The sequence below is a fragment of the Lepidothrix coronata genome, unplaced genomic scaffold (genome assembly GCF_001604755.1).
Source record: "Lepidothrix coronata isolate B3197 unplaced genomic scaffold, Lepidothrix_coronata-1.0 Scaffold21, whole genome shotgun sequence".
Lineage (NCBI taxonomy): Eukaryota > Metazoa > Chordata > Aves > Passeriformes > Pipridae > Lepidothrix > Lepidothrix coronata.
In genome coordinates, this window is record NW_016690201.1 from 178221 (window position 1) to 195303 (window position 17083).

Below are 17083 nucleotides of genomic sequence, written 5' to 3' on the forward strand. Positions count from 1 at the left end.
ATGCTGAGATTGAGCCAAAGGATTGAAATTATTTTTACTAACGATTTTCTCAATGTTTACCGTGGCAGTCTTAAAGTATCTCTCAGACTACACTGAATTTCTTCTATGTACAGCAGAAATTAATCAGGAAAGAAGCCATCTGATACAGTTTTCAGATTTTTTTTTAACATTACAGGTTTGTACCAATTGCAAATCTTCAGGAACTTCTAAATGAGTGTTTATGCAAAATAGAGGTGTTTATCCTTTTATTATAGGAAATGCCAAATGGATCTCCAGTATTTATTGCCTTCAGATCATCAACAAAAAAAAGTGTACAGTATGATGATGTACCAGACTACAAAGACAGGTTGAGTCTCTCAGAAAACTATACATTATCCATCAAGAATGCAAGAATCAGTGATGAAAAGAGATTTGTATGTATGCTAGTTACAGAAGATGATGTTTCCGAAGAGCCGACGATAGTCAAAGTTTTCAGTAAGTAAATCTAGTTGTTACTGCCATTAACATTCATCAGCATCTGAATCATAAATTACAGAAACTTTTGTTTAAGGCAAAGATTAAAACCAAGAAAGTAAGTTTGGCTGAGTAAATTACTAAGACTAGCAAATTTCTACAGCTTTCAAAAATATAATCTACTGGTGGCATTTATGTAACAGGACTGCCTGCACTTGCAGTTTATTCATGATAAGTGCTGGCTCAAAGAGAATTTTAGGCTTTGATAATGACTCATTTATGTGATGTCATTTGGCCTTGGAAATGAAAAATGTAAAATTAGCATTGATTATTTTCCATTTGTTCTCCGAGCAAATTTTTCTGCAGGAGGGAAACATTAACTGTGTGCGGTCTGTGGGATTAGTTCAGGGGAGAGGTTTAAAGCGGCTCTGAGCAGTTAGTGTGCAACAGTATGGACCGTGAGGGAGAGAGCAAGAGACTGGAAAATGAGCCACTAGCCCCAAATGCTTACTTTGTCGCCTGCTGAACTACCAGGAGGAATACAAGTCTGCTGTTCTCTCTTAGAGCATGGCAGGGTTTATTAGGGTTTGGTATCACCACAGCCCCACTGCCAGGCTGGTGTGCAGGGCGAACCCCAGCGTTCTGAGGCACAGCCCTGCTTGGAGCTCACAGGAGCATGAACAAGCCTGGCCTCTTCCTGGGGCTGATTCAGAGCAGCAACTTAATCTGCCAAACCCTGACTCAGCCTGTGGAGGTGTCCATTATGGCTTTTTAGGGACACAGGTCTGTGACTGCAGTGTCTTATCTTCCTTAGCCTCATGTTTTTATACGGCTTTTTTTTGGCCTTTGTTGCTCTTGAGGTGCAGATTTACGCAATCAAAGTAGGTATCTGTCGTGAGAACAGGCTGACTGCAGGGATGGGCAGTTTCAAAGAAATCACACTCTGAAAAAAAGATACATGCTTTGGAAAGGCAGACTTATGCTTCTGTCAGGGAGTCGTCAATGGTGTCTAGGCAGAAGTCTGTCAGTGGCATAAATGAGTTTGAAGCAAGCTTAGGAGCCAATAGTAATTCTGTTCCCTCGTTTCACTTTCAATTTGACTGCAAGAACAATTGAATTAATGACAACTGGGAGGTGTGTGCTCAGAGCACGCGTAGTAAGCACAGTGCTCCAAAGGAAATCATAAAGAATTGTCATGTTTACTTATTGCACAGTAGTAAATATGTAGATGAGGTAGTAGTATATGGTGAAATGAAGTGCTAACTGCTTGAATTACTGTGTACTGTACTAAGTATTAACACAGTGCTAGCTCAGCCATGGAGCCCAGCTTGTCTGGTTTATTGTATGCATTAATACTAATAGAGAGAGCTTCTACTTACTAAGTTAGATAAGAAGTGAGGATGCCACATGTGTAATATGGCCAACTTAGTGCTGCAAGAAAAATTACCTTTGCAGTTTTTCATTTTGAGTTCACAGCTTTATTTGTGGTTCTCTTAACTTTTCTTTGCATTTAATTTCCTTGAGTCTGTTTTTTTAAGTTTTCATTTTGTGTTGCTTGGTTGCTTGCTTTAATTGCAAAAGAGTAGCTGGCAAGCTTCGTTTATTTAACCAGTGGAGCTTCTAACTCATTGAACCACAGGTACAAAGCTAGCCTGCAGCAGTGTGACCCTCATAAACCAAAATCTTGTGCACCTGAAACTCAGCTGCAACCCAGAAGTCATGACTGATGCTGGGTTTTGCTGGAGCTTGTTATGTCCTCAGCTGTGCTACCTGATTAACTCAGAACTAACGAGCTGAAATGGCTCATTGTGCAGGTACCACCTGCTAGTCTCGCTCACTGGACTACTCAAACAAGCGCTACCAGCTCTCCAGATGGATCCTGTCAGCATCTTTTTTCTGGAATTAAATGGCCAGTTTCCAAAGCAGAGCAGCCCAGAGGACATGAGCTGCTGTCCCGCTGCACTGATGCTTGGCTTTTGCAGGAGATGAACTCTTTTTCCCTCTATTGTAAGGCCTATATAGAGTTGCTAAGTACTCTGGCAAGCTCTTAAGCCTAGAGATAAGCAGTGTGCTGAAGTTGCAAACCCACTAAAGTGGGCTCTGCTGCTGCCAAGTTTAAATTTTTCCCCTGCTTCAGACGCTGAGCTGGTAAATGCCAAGTAAGTCTTTTATAGTGAATTACCTTGGTGCTTGTGCAGCGGCTGTGGGGATCTGGCAGCAGGCGTTTCCTCTTGGAGGCTGCTCTCAGAGAGCTGGTAGTGGCCTCTCTGCTGGAGCATCTGCTCGGTTACCAGAGCACTCAAAACAGGGAGAGCTCCACATAGTGGCCATGGAGCATGGGGTCCTCCCTTTCCCTCGGTAGGATCATGCGGGACAGGAGCATCTGAAGCACCAAAAAGAGGGTCTTCTCAAACAAGTGCTGGGGGAGATAAGAGATGAAAGGAAGAAAGGCTCAGGTGGGGGAAGGTGTATGGCTTGATCATCTGGTGACTGTGACAGGCAGCCAACTTGCAAGGCTGTTTATGGGATCTGAAAATCTGAACCAGAAGGCCTGTTAATGGTCTCGTAAAACCATATTTGCTTGAATTGGCATGAAAATGTTTTGTTCTTGACAGGTTCTTACAGAAAAGAGAAATAAACATACATATATCTCTTAAAAAAATCTATTAGCCCTCTGAAAAAAAATATGATGGGTTTAGTGTATAGCTTTGACTGTTTCTTTTGTTTGGTTTTAGGGGGTTTTATGCCACAAGCAAAGTTGTTTGAAAATGTCAGATGAATAGCTTTTATTACCTTTCATTTTCCTTTTGAGCTGTTTTTGTTTTGTCCTGGTGTAGTCATCCAAGTGAAGAATATCTGTGCACTTGTGTGCACACAAATCGCAGATGCACAAAAAGAAAATGGATTATTGTGAAAACATACAGATTTGCTATCTCTGTGCCAGCAGGAGCAGTATGCCTGCACGTTAGTAGCTTCATCAGTGTGTGTAGAGATTTTGGCAAGATAGTGGTGAAGTTCCCTTTGCTCTGGGATTACTAACACATACGGCATTTCATACAGAGCTTGATTTGGGAAAAGGGTTCTGTAAGCTGACATCATTAAGAATGTTTCAGTCTGTAAAAGTATGCTTATTTAAGCAGTATAGCTGGAGTGTAGAGGCTTTCCTCAACTATAAAAACATTGATTTATTTTTTTCCCCTCCACTCTTCCCTTCTTCTTTTAAAACTGTGGGTAAAACTGCCTCTTTTGGAGATAAAAATTTGCATTCCAGGCTTCAGGCCAAACTATTGTAACGGACAAGTTATATAGTCTCTAGAAAGTAGTCTTTTGTGATGGAAACACTGATAGATCCTCCACTTTGGCAAGCTAAGAGGTCCATCTACCATAATAAAAGTAAATAAGAATATATACTGGCGCTGAAGAAAAAGTTGTTTTTTTTTTTTAAGAGAGTCATAACTAACTCAGAAACAGTTAAAATAATTACACTTCTCTCTATCATCTGAATTTCTTAAATGTAATAATCCCAGTTAGGAAAAATAAGCATTAGAAGAAGGATTAGGTTGAATTTGTTCCTTTATAATGTGACAGCTCAGCTACACTAGTATCTGCAGAAAAGCCGCTTTTTTGTTGCTATAGTTTCTGTACCACTGGCTTCTTCTCCAGCATGTGTATCATGTAAATTTATAGATAGGATCAGGTTCTCTCCTCCTCGGTGCTGAACTAGTCTGTCTGGCTAAAATATGTATCATCAAAATACATGGAATTCATTATGGGAGGTATGAAACATTTTAAGGTGATAGTTTATACTTTTCAATCCATTTGCTAATATTGAGATAGAAGTACGTCACTTTTTCTTCTTTTAATGGGAAAACGTAGCTAAGACTGTATCAGGCCAGATTATTCTTTAGTCACAAAGTCCACATATCTTTTAGTAATTTTGCGTTTTTCAAACAGCTGTTTGTTCTCCCTTCACCAGTACTTTTATCCTATTTATGTTTTAGAACAACCCTCTCAACCAGAAATCTTACATCAAGCAGACCTCTTAGAAACAGAGAAGCTACAAATGGTAAGAGCAGCATTCTCCCTCAAAGTTATGTTCCTGATGGCTGCCTGAAGTCTCTTTACAGTCCAGAGAGAGGTGATGGCTCAGAGAGGGTGTGTGTGCATGCACACGCACTTGCCTGTGAAAGATCATAGTCTATAGCCAGGTTGAGCACAGAGCAGTTCCCTCGCCACAGTATTATTTATCAGTAGTATTTATCCCTGCCTGATTCTGTGAACGGGCCATCCTGATCTTAGAGCCACCACCTTCTTCCAAACTGTACCTCAGCCTCACTGATTCGATTTGTCCTATTTAAGAAAAGTGGTTTGAGCATTTCAACTTTCTAGAAATTTTTACCCAAAGCAGCATAAGTAAAAATGTTAAAACCTAGTGGAGAAAAACAGTGACTAATTCCTGTCTGTTTTGCAGCTTGGGGAGTGCGTTGCAAGAGATAGTTATCCTGAAGGCAATGTTACGTGGTACAAAAATGGGAGAATTTTGCAGCCTGTGGAAGATGGTACGTTTCGGTAACAGCCGGTGTCCCTGAATCCACAGACAGGTGTATGCGTGAAGAACTGTGTTTATAAGAGTTGCTTTGCTTTATTGTAATGTATTCTTCCTTTGAGAAAAACTGCTCGTATGGAAAGATGTAGCTGGAAGGAAAATTTAGGCTTTTCTGAGTACTCAAGCTACGTCATATAATCTCTTTCAGTTCCAGTTTTAAAACCACATCATGGAGAGGAGGGTTATCTTTGTTAATGCTATTGCAAAGCTATTCTTGAGCCTATGTAACTGGTAGAAACCTGTATCTAATTTCCAACTTCCTATAAGATATTAACTGTCTCAGTTTCAAACCTATCCAATACTCTGTTTTGGACCATGTAGATCACCATCTTGTACAGGTATTTATTTTCCAGGATATTTAAGAACAACTTTTTTCTTTTCTTTTTTCCAACTTTGAATTTGACAGACTGATCAGACCACAATATTTTATCTTCCATAAACTAGAGAGTGCTTAAAAGGTTAAGATATAAATATGATCCTACATTTTTGACATAATTTTTGACGCCTTCTTTCAGTCTTACAAATTAAGCTGAGATTTGTATTTAAAAAGAAAAAACAGTTGGCAATTATTTTTTTGTTTGGATGTGATTTAAAATGTTCAGCATGTTACGAGTATGTTGTTGATAAAACATTCCTGGTGTAACTGGTACAATTAGCAGTACTAGAGGAAAACACTGTACAGTCTCTTGGGTAATGTGCCATGTTGCTTGCATGTTTTTAGCCTGATCACAAATACAGAGCAGGAAACAAAATACAGGAAAAAGGTTACAAATTCTGTCTGTGTGACACCGAAACATTATTTCCTTTTCAGTTGTGGTTATAAATTTGCAGAAGATTGTGGACAAATCAACTGGACTCTTCACCATGACATCATCTCTTCAGTACATGCCAACAAAGGAAGATGCAGATGCCAAGTTTTCTTGCATTGTGACTTATTATGGACCATCTGGCCAGAAAACCATACAGTCTGAACCAATTGTCTTTGATGTTCACTGTAAGTTACTAAAAAGCATCTACTGCTGTACGAAGTCTACCTCGGGGTGGGGGAAAGCAATCAGAAGAGGTTTACAGAATTACAGAGACAATTACTGCTTGGCTATTGAAATGGTTTCTTCAAAGTTGATTTGCATCAAGAAGGTCTGAGTACATTGTTTGTGTAATTATTATCTTCAGATTTACCTGAGATTTCTTTTTTCCTAACAGTGAAATACTGAATATCAACATTTCATTGACAAGAGGAAAGTAGTAACCATAAACAGTTACAGTGAAATGGGCTTTTGAGAACTTTAAGAGAAGTTATACTGGTTGATTACAGTGACTCTCTGCGACCCCTGAAATATGCAGTAAATACATAATACAGTTTTTAGTAAATTCAAATGTTTTTCATCTTTGCAGAGTTAGCACCAGTTAATGCTGGCTGTCTACCTTGCACAAAGTGCTTCTCTGCAGCTATAAGATGCTGATTTTTACATTTAAAATGTATAATTTGAATATTGGTATACTTCTAAGTAGAGAATTTGTGTAAATAATTGCTTCTAACGGGACTGAGTTCTAGACCAACTTTCTTACTGTGCTACTGACACTGTAATTCTCTTTTAAATAAACAAAACAAGGAGAGGTCAGAAGGGGTGGCAGCACTTAGAGACAAGGGGAAGAAGCTTTTCAAAGTGTTGTAAAATCACATTTCTGAAGGAGCATAGAAGTCAGCAGATTAGAGAAGAATATAGAGGAACAGGAGATATGCAGTATGTCCAGTCAAGTGTTACCCCTCTGCACACTTCAGCTAATACCTCATCTTACAAAAGAAAAGTCCCTGTTTTGGGAATGACAGGGTCTAAGTATACAGTCCAGCATCTAATAGGGTCTTAGTATACATTGTAGGACAACAGTGTAATACAGTTGAATACAAAGAAAATAAGTAAGGCACTGGATTCTCCACGTAGCATATGTGCTCCATTGCCTTGAAAACAAAAGCCAAAGGCTGGAAGTGGCATGGTATGTTCTAACTAGAGGATAGATTGCTTCTCTTCTACAGGTAAAGTCTCTTGAGCCACAGAGTAGAGCATCAATTTTGACCTTGGTCAAATACAGCCAAACCTTGGAGCGAGTGGTCTTTGGTTTTCACTAGCTGTTCGTCCAGAACGGCAACCAGCAGAACTAATGGAGAAGAAAACCTCTGGGACAGCAATTGTTACCCATGGAAATACCATAGATGTATCAAGCCTGCAGACACCTATTCCATCACTTTACTAGAGGCATTTCTTATTTTTCTGGTTTTGCTGTAAAGTAAAAGTAGAGTAAACCTGTCCTCATTTCCCCACCACTTTCATGCACTAGGGTACTTCTTCACCTGTTTGAGGGTGAGGCTCTTGCAGATTTTCTGTGCTGCATGTGCTACCTGCAGTTGCAAGTAAGAACTGCCCGATATGAAGGGGAAAAAAAGGCTGCACGCCTGCAGGAAAGTCACAGTGCCCTCTGTATTAAAGATTTAATGTTTGCTAGACTAGCTCTTCTAATCCTGCTCTGGTAACACACAATTTAATTATTTCCTCCAGTGTGCTGCTAATTAGCGAGTAGTGGGAGGCTGGCACACCCTTCAGTAGTGAAGAGGCGTCAAGTATGAACTTTGGCTTCAGACTATGGGGTTACCCAATTTTCTGAGTATTTTCATCTGCTGTAACTTCAGTTCCTTACTCTACTTAAATGCATCTTCAAATAAATTCATGAAATTCTTTGTTAATAGATGTCCAAGCTTCAACAGATGAGTTTTGTGACTGCTGTTAGTTGATGGTAATGATGTGTCTGATTTTTTTTTTTATTTTTAATTTAGTTCAGTGATCCTAATTAGTTTCTTTGTCAATAAATGTGATTTTTTAAATGAGTCAAATATAATGCAGATGAAAAAAACTAGCAGACTCCAACTCTTAAGAAATGGAAGTCTTTCAGCCTTTTTTTTTTTTTAGATTAACTGCAAAACTATCATGTTCTGCATCTCTAAAGCAAGTAGAGCAAAATCATAAAGATCTTCTGTTCGTTCCTTGCAACTTAGTCATTTATCCTAAATAAATGGGGAGAGCATGCTTAAAACCATGCCTACACAAGATGTTTTTAAAGATATTCAGTCAAGATCTAAGAAATGTTTTACTGTTTGGTTTGGGTTTTTATTTTATCTTTAGGTTTGGGTTAATGCAGACTTTAGTACTCAAGTGTTTAATAACTAGTTGACATCCTGGAAGCAGCCAGCCTCTGTAACTTAATATGAGAAGAAGAGTGAATTAGCACCTGCTGAGTTGGATGCTACTTGGAATAGGGTAATTTAGCTCGGCCAGCAGCAGTTACCAGCTCTGCTTTGCTGCTGCAGCAAGGAAGCTACCAAAAGTAACATGAGTACTACAAGAGAACTCTTGAAGCTGGGCAGTTAGACAGTGTCTCAGATATCTAATTATCTAGGCTCCAGTTATGTTGGGTTGTGCTCAGCATTAATCCATGTAAAAAGATAGTGTTTGTCTGGCAGACTTTCCAGTCATGCCCTGTTGTTAAAGTGTCTGTCTTGTTATGGATAAACTGCTTTCCATAACACATTAGAGCTTCCAGCATTGGTATTTTCCTTGAAGTTGCACAGCGGCTGTGGCAGGTCTGGGATAGCAGCATTCATTTGCTAAATAACTGCCTTTTGGTGCTGGCTCCTAGAATTTTGCTGTTGTAGAAAGCAGAGTCTTGGGTTTGCAGAAGCAGCAGGTAAAATGGGCCAATCAGTGATATGTGCCACTCAGAGGCAAGATACACCAGGCTGCTCCTGTATATTAGTGAAAGCAGGAGAGCACATTACTCTGCCAAGCAGCACTCGGCATTGCACTGGACACCTTCTCTTCCTGTCGTCAGGTTGCATCTTCCTCAGAAGAGTGACCTCTTCACCTTAGAGAACAGTTTAATTAGTCTTTTGGTATTTACTTCTGTGGATTTTTTTTTCCAGTTTGGAGAACTAAATTAAAAATTTGCTCCTGGTTGGTTGCAGTAGATAGAAGTGTAAGATCCTCCTACAGAAAAGATTGGTGGTTTGCAAGAATGTCACTCTTGTTTAACTGTATTCATTTTTAATCTAATGCTGTTCATCTTTGTGGGAAAACCTGTTCAAAATTTAAATTCTAATGTCTTACTCTTTATAAGTCCTCCCTTTTTAGTCTTGAGACAAAGCCTAAGCAATTCCAGGATATATCTAGACATCCTTTATGATAACTTTTCACATTTGGTCACCTTAGCACAAACTTGACGGAGGGACAAGTTTTGTAACAGCCCCCGAAACTGAGTTTTTTGGCCCAGCAGCCACCAAGAGGTGGGCATGTCATTCCTGGCCAGCTATTTCATTGCATCTGTTCTATTCCATACCAGCAGCAATGTTGGAATTCCATTTTCTAAGCAGGCAAAGTTGTGCTTCAGCTCTGAAGGTACCGAGGTGGAAGGTTGTTTGGCTGTGGAAGGGAGCCGAGGCTGTTGCATCTGAAGGAGGGAGGATGTGGCTTGTTGAAACAAACTACCCCTCCTTCTGTGAGGAGGGGTGAAATACTGTGCTCTGTTAGGGCTCTCAGTCCAAAAGGGCACAATCAAATGCAGCTCCTGTTATTGAGAAATCCCGTAGCAGAAGACAGACATGATAAATGCCTTAAGGGTTGGAAGGGCTGTAGAGCACACGCTTCACTAAACACACAAAATCACCTGTCAGGCGAGGGTTTCTCTGCTGTGTAGATTTTTTTAGTGTCTGATAAGGTGCACTGTACTGTATCTTAATGCAAGACTGGCATCTTTGATGGAATTTTATTTATGCTTTAAAATTAACACAGCGAGAGTTATCTGCCCATATTGTTTTCTTTAATTTTGTTCACTTTACTTTGTTTTAGAAAAATTATATTTAGGCCTCTACTTAGAAAGAATAGCATCTGTTAAAAATACTCTATCTTTGCCTCAAAAAAAATTACAAAAGTAAAATATAAGTTATAGTTCAACTTCACTGAACATGACAGAAGTACGTTACATTTACCGTTCTGTTGACTATGTTAAGGGTCCTATTATGTTCACCAAATTCATCTTTCTGAAAGCCTGTAGTGATCAGCATATAGAATAGTCTGCACGTAGTCGCTTGGTTCATATTTCTTTCTTTTTAATGCCAGAAGGCTATTATCTAGTACTATTACAAGGCATTGAGAGCTTCAGTTGTTTTTCTGATTGCTGCAGTCCTCCAAACAGGGAGCTTCACAGAGGACAAGTTAATCCCTCATAATGAAATCACACCATGAAGTGGTTCATACTAATCAGGGCTTCTTTTGCCTTTAAGCACATGACATGGTTGTAATCATTGCTGTTTCAGTTACAGGTATTTTGGTGAAGAAAAATGAATTTTATGTCATATGACTTCTTTGCACTTAATCGGCAAAAATATAGAAAGATTAACTTCAAGTTCTTTTATAAAAAGATCTACACATGCGAATATCTTCTCCTGCAGGATGATAAAATTGCGTTCTCTTCGGCCATGAATATCATATGCATCGTTTTGCTGGGTGGATTATGCAGAAGCTATTAAATGTGTACATTATTTTCACAGATCCAACAGAGAAGGTGACTATTCAAGTGCTGTCACAAAGTAGGACCATTAAAGAAGGCGATAACATCACTCTGAAATGCTCAGGAAATGGCAACCCTCCTCCACAGGAGTTCCTGTTTTACATTCCAGTAAGTCCTGCCTTGCTGTCAGTGCATAGTGAAATATTCTGTATCATCCCTTCCTACAGACATTGCTACATGTCAGTGTATACGTGATTTTATAACAAATGAAGGAAGGAATTCAATGAGACAAACACTGACGACAGACATTGACCATTATATCAGACTCTGAGAACGCCTCACCTCAGTTGGCAAAATATTTTTGAAAAAAAGTTGCTCCTTCCCCACAGCCCACCTGAATTTTTCAGAAGTTAGACCCTACTAAAAATTACAAGGCTTCATTTCCCATCATTATATACTTTAATAAACGGCTTTGATGACAGCAGTTTAGCATCTTGAAGAAAACTATCTCATCTGTTGTCATAACAAAAATCCAGCAGTGAAAGTACAGGAAATTAACTTAGCTATTTTTTGGACTTTCATAGATGAATCTTTGTGCAATTTCTTTTCTTCAGTTAATGAATTGTTTGGTGGCATAAAACCACAAAAACTAATGTGTGTGACAGCACAGGAGAATAAATCTGCCAAATGTGTAAGACACAGACTGAGAAAAATAAAAGCTTTGTTACTATTAATCTTCTTAGTATTGGTGAAATCCACAGACGGATGTGGCTTTATATTCCAAGACTTCTGGCCCTGCTTCCCATGTCCTGCTTCTTGCTCCTGTATTATATCCCTTATTTGTTCCTGCTGCAGTAGTGAGCAGAGCTGATCTTGAGAGAAGCCAAAAGAAGTGGCATGTTTTCAGGTACTTCAAAACCAACATGTCACCATTTGAGTATAATTGTCATCTACTCTGGACTCCTGGCATGTTTGAGTTGCTGAAGAGCAGCAAGGGAAACTGGGAGCTGAAATCCTCTTATCTCAGAACGGCCATTTAGTCATCCTAAGAACTCACTAAATGCCAGGAAGAAAGTGTATGGTATCTCTCCTTCCTCCACTATCACAGTCAGTGAGCTAAACACCCAAGTTTGTCTTATCTTCTCCCTGGTACCCGATACTAGTCCTTTTTCTCAAGGAGAGCTGGAGTTGGTGATTTCTTTGCAAGACTCATGGGTATTATAAATCTCTTTCTGGATTCAGAGATAGGAATTAGGGTATCAGTCTGTGCTTGTTTTAAAGCTGATCTGTCTGTCCATTGTAATCGGGGGAAACTGGGGAACTGGACAGCCAGAAAGCAACACTTGCTGGCTAATTCAAAACACCAGTGTCTGTAGATAACTGCATAGAAAGTATTGTATATCCTAACCGGCTCTATATCATGATGTGGATAAAGCAAGGTTTGCTTGTGCCATTCAAGGTGTGTAATGCAGTACAGTTCACTTAATGATTTTTCCTCATCTGAATATGTCATATCAGAATCAGATTTAAAACCACAAAATGTTCTGCTGCTTTGATTTCTGCAACACTTTTATTCGTAGACTGTATCTTTCTGAAAAACTTTCAAATTTTTTATTTTAATGTCCTCTACAAATGATTTAGTCATTCAGTTAAAAGAGTAAGCTTGTAGGTGTTTTTTTAACTGTGTTGTCATGTAGGAAGTAAACCTTACTATATTTAACAGGTAGTTCCACTTCAGTGTGTGTATTTTGGAGTATTTCATCATTCTTATAATAAAAAATCCTCAACAAAAATTAATGGTTTTAGCAGGCCCATATACAATAAATGTTTTGTTTTCCATCTGCAGGGAGAAACAGAAGGTATAAGGAGCTCAGATACTTACGTAATGACAGATGTCAGGCGGAATGCAACAGGAGAATACAAATGCTCTCTGACTGACAAAAGCATGATGGATTCAACCACCATCACTGTGCACTGTAAGTCATTGCATTTTGCACTCCTGTCTAGGATACAAACTGATCTTGGACCTTCCAGAATGCCCTCTTTGCTTAGTTAGGTAGATTAGTTCGGTTGCTTACAGGAGAACTGAGTGAAGCAGTTGGTTTGAAGTAGTGTCTGGTCATTTTTCTTTATTCTAATGTATTTCTGTTTGAAAATCCTAACTTTCTGTATTCATTTGCCTAGATACAGATTCACTCTATGTAACTTTTGTACAGTATATGATATTATTGCACTGTCACATACAGTGAGAATTTTGGTATTTTATATGTCACTCATGTGAACATATACGTGGCAGATTATTTTCCTCCAGCCGTGCCTTAGAATGCACACAAACACCAAGCTGATCCACAGTGATATAACTGAAAGTCATTCTTCATAGCCAAGTTCATATTTACCTCAATGAGGGTAACGTGTAAGGAGTGTAGAAAAGAGACTTAGGAAGTCATTTTGTTCACATAGGAAAAATTGCTTCTTTTACTTTTCCCAGAATCATGACAGCTACAGACCTCAGTAAATTTTCTTTAGCTGGATACTAGAGTATTTACTCATACTATCAACAACACTTCAAAAGCAGCCATTGAACTGGTTGAACCACTGAAGCAATGGTTGCTTTTAATCTCTTTATGTGAGAAAACAAGAGCAGGAACTCTTTCAAACTCTGCTCTGCTATCACAGGCTGTGAAATGAGACTCAGGCTAGTGGTAGTAGGTTTTCCCTAAAAACATTGATGGTTTGTAGTCTTCACAGTAGCACAAATACCTTTAGTAGTTGACAGGTTCAGAGGGATCTGATAGATAATGAAGTTTAAAGGCTTCTGCAGTAGTTATGCTTTACATAAAAAGAAATTTCATGTTTGTATACTTGGTTTTGAATTTTTTTTCTTGAAAGAGTTACAATACATGCATAATATCACATAATCACAGAATATGCTGAGTTGGAAGGGACCCACAAGGATCATTGAGCCCAACCCCTAGCCCTGCAGAGGACCATCCCCCAGAGTCACAACATGTGCCCAAGAGTAATATATCTGTACACGAATAATTACACTATTCCATTTAATGAATATTTTGCCTTTAATATGATCATCCGCTGTCATCCTATTCCCCCCCCCCTTTTTGCCAAGAGTTGGGTGTGTAAGATCTGAAAAGAGCCCTGTACTACTGCCTCTTAACTGCCCAATATCAAAAGTAGATTGCTGGTCTTTTGCTCTGGTATAACTGACTCTTTTATTTTACTCCAAGTGTCTACTTATACTTTGATAAATAGTTATTCTAAAGAATGGCTTCCTCAGTTCCAAGTGATTTATAACAAGCCAGTTTTCCTTTCTCTATTTTCTCTGCATGTTGGAAGAGCTTTAGTATGCCAGAGAAGCATGTATTTTCTTGGCACAAGTCTTTCCAGTGTTGGCAGCTAGTGCAGCTACTCGGAACTCATAGGTACACTCTAGCACCCTATTGCTTCTCTTCATTTAGGATTCATTTTGTTATGTTCTGTTTTTCCAAAATACCGCTACCTGCAATAAAGCTGTTGTTTAACTGAGGCACAGTGGCCTGGAATAGTTCTGTAATTCCTGAATATCCAGACAATGCCCCGTCTTTAAGGTATTTTGGTGTCTTGCCTTATGCTGGTCTAAAGCATTTCTGCAGCACGTTTTTTCCTCCTTCAAATAATACTTACTAATGCCTATCAAATCCTACTTTTTCTCCCTCTTTTGCTTTATTGCTTACCTTTCCACATATAGATGAATATTTCTGTCTATGCCATTACACCTGAAAAAGCCTTGATTAGGAGTCAGGGCTTTCCATTTCCTCACATCCAATCTCAGCATTTTAGCTTTTTTATTTTCCTTTTAAGAAACCCAAAACCATGAACACAACAAGAAGGCAGCAGTATAATAATTTTGGTTTTAATCTGGAAAACTATTTATAGTAATTTGTTATATTTTCAATGTAGTGTTTTTTCACAAACAGATTTTTTTGAGCATTATAATTACACTGGTTCCTTTCAGTGTCTAGGTAGGGAAAGCTTCTTGCTGGTATGAAAATACATTGTCCTGTCATAGCCCTCAAGTATTTTTGTAGGAAAATATTCTGGCTGAATACTGAGCTCTTTTTTTTCCAAGGCGAATATAAATTATAAGACTCGCGGAAAGCTGAAAATTTACAGTAAAGCATCTGAGTTACCCGTAATGTTTAGGGAAATACTTTATTTATGAAGAAAATTACAGGGGGGGCCGAAAGATTCTCTTACCTTATCCACAGAATATAAAGAACAAACTGGACAACTCAAGCTCTTGTCCCTCAGAGCAGGATTTGTGCAGCCGGGTCCCAGTGTAAAGTCCAGCAGAACTGAGTGCTTGCAGTTGGCATGATGTGTCCCTCAAGAGAGGGAGCAACAGAACGGGATTTATGTTGTGAGTTTGGGTTTTTTTACACTGTGTTGTAATTTTTCTGCCGGCTCTGATCCTTGAATGAGTTCATCCAGGATCAGATAAGTAAAACTGGCAGAGGCCAGGAAGTAACAGGCCAGGGCAAAAGGTGTTTGCAACCACTTAAACAGATAGAGAAGCACACCCTGTGTGAGGCAAGGAAAGCAACTAACAGTAGAGGACAGGTGTACCTTCCCTCAGTTATAAAGAAGCAACTCTTTCAGCCCACAGTCCCTTTTCATTACCTATTGCTATGGGGATTTGAACAACTTGGTCTAGTGTTGATGTGTCCCTGCCCATGGCAGGGGTACTGGATGTAGATGATCTTTTAGGTCTTTTCCAGCCTAAACCATTCTGTGATTCTCTAATTGTTTCTGCATGTAGAACTCAGTATGGAGAAGATAGGTCTGTGGAACTTCTACTTTGTGATGCTTTCCTTTTTGCTAAAATGTGTTTTCTGGGGAAATAGTTTTGCAAACCTTCCAGTAAATTAAAGGGTTTAGAAATTTAGCATTTATGTTTCTCTATAGATATTTTTATAGCCTTGTCTTGTCTTGTCTCTTCTTTCAGTAAAGTCATTGAAAATACAGGGGAAATCACCTTTTGAATGTTACATGGAAAAATCGATTCTCAGTATACTAGGAGAAGTTTCTGATCTTTGAATGAGGTTTTCTGGTTTTCTGCTAGTATATTTATGGAGTTCAGACGACAGGGAAGTGTTGTGCATAGTTTTCCCAGCTGTAGCACAGTATTCCATCAGAAGTCTCTGTTAAATGCTGGGAGTCTGTCCTGAATGTGCCACAGAGTTTCAAAACTGAAACGTATGCTCCAATCTTCCCCACATTAATTCCATATCTCTCTCACGTGATGTGGTAACGTGTGCAGAATGCACTATATGTCTCTTCCCTGCACTACTTGGTATGCAAAGGCAGCACTGAAATCAATGCAAGACTTCAAGTGAGACCACATTAAGAGCGAGCATATATTGAAAATGCTGCCTGATGAGAAGCTTGTTTCTGAAGAACATTTCAAAGCCAAACAGGAAATGTACAGAAAATTCTTGCAGAAAAGTTTTTCTTTCAATGAAAACAAAAATTTAGTTTTGACAGTCTAATGTATGCAAGAAATATTATCTCCTCATACTTCTGTACCAAGGAGAGATTACTTACTAATGGAGCATAGAAGTAGAGAGGTAAAAGTATCTACATCACATTTCTTTGTGAGCCCTACAGATAAACTGGCAGAATATTAATCCAAATCAAATTGCTCATGTAGAGTTCCTAGAGGGGATCCTATGTTAAACAGTAGCTTAATTCTGTACTTGCCTCATAAATCACCTTGCAAATACTGCTCTGAGCTATGGAGTTCGTCTCATACAGTGTAAATTTTCCTGAACTTCTTTAGCAACCAAGACCACTGTGTGAGAGGGACTGTACTCTCAGTTATACCGCAAAAAGAGGCTGGCGGTGCACACGCATACTACCCTGGAGAAGTACTGGGCTGAAGGATTGCTCTGGGCTCAGTGTCAGTCTTGCCTGAGATGAAGGCAAAAAATTTCAGGAGTTTCTGTTTCTCATGGTGTATGTGAGAGGAATGCCTCCTTGTATGGTCTTTGGTGATCTCGGGTTTGAGGTGCTGTCCTGCTTCAGAGAACAAAGGGTTTAAGTAGATGTTGAAGGAAATTCACCTTGAGGGGGAAAAAAAAATCTTAGCTTTTTTTCTTCAACCACCCCTCTGCCTTGGTAGATGTGCTTAAGAGTAACAGCAAGAAGAAACACATCCCGAACACCATTGGAATCTATACACCATCTCACTGGATGAGTCTTGTCTTTGTTTCTATTTTTGTTTTCTGGAAGCCACAGTAACATAGTTTGGTTGTGTTTACTACTTTCAGGAGGCAGAAGGAGAAATCCCCGTAGGAATACAAGAAACAAGATGCCATTTTATCTCTTCATCAAGATCTTTGATTCATTTGCAGATGAAAGTACAGTTCTTGTGGCCCCTTGGACTAGACATAAGGCTTGTAACAAAAATAATAA

General features: G+C 39.1%; 1 protein-coding gene across 1 annotated transcript in view; it reads left to right on the forward strand.

Annotated features, from left to right (window-relative positions):
• ALCAM (activated leukocyte cell adhesion molecule) overlaps window positions 1-17083 on the forward strand; it is a 117531-nt gene that overhangs the window by 84163 nt on the left and 16285 nt on the right. Inside the window, exons 3-8 of the mRNA XM_017808001.1 lie at window positions 255-474; window positions 4455-4519; window positions 4925-5012; window positions 5871-6053; window positions 10656-10783; window positions 12462-12591. Coding sequence (XP_017663490.1) covers window positions 255-474; window positions 4455-4519; window positions 4925-5012; window positions 5871-6053; window positions 10656-10783; window positions 12462-12591 — 814 coding nt within the window. The remainder of the gene's footprint in view (window positions 1-254; window positions 475-4454; window positions 4520-4924; window positions 5013-5870; window positions 6054-10655; window positions 10784-12461; window positions 12592-17083) is intronic.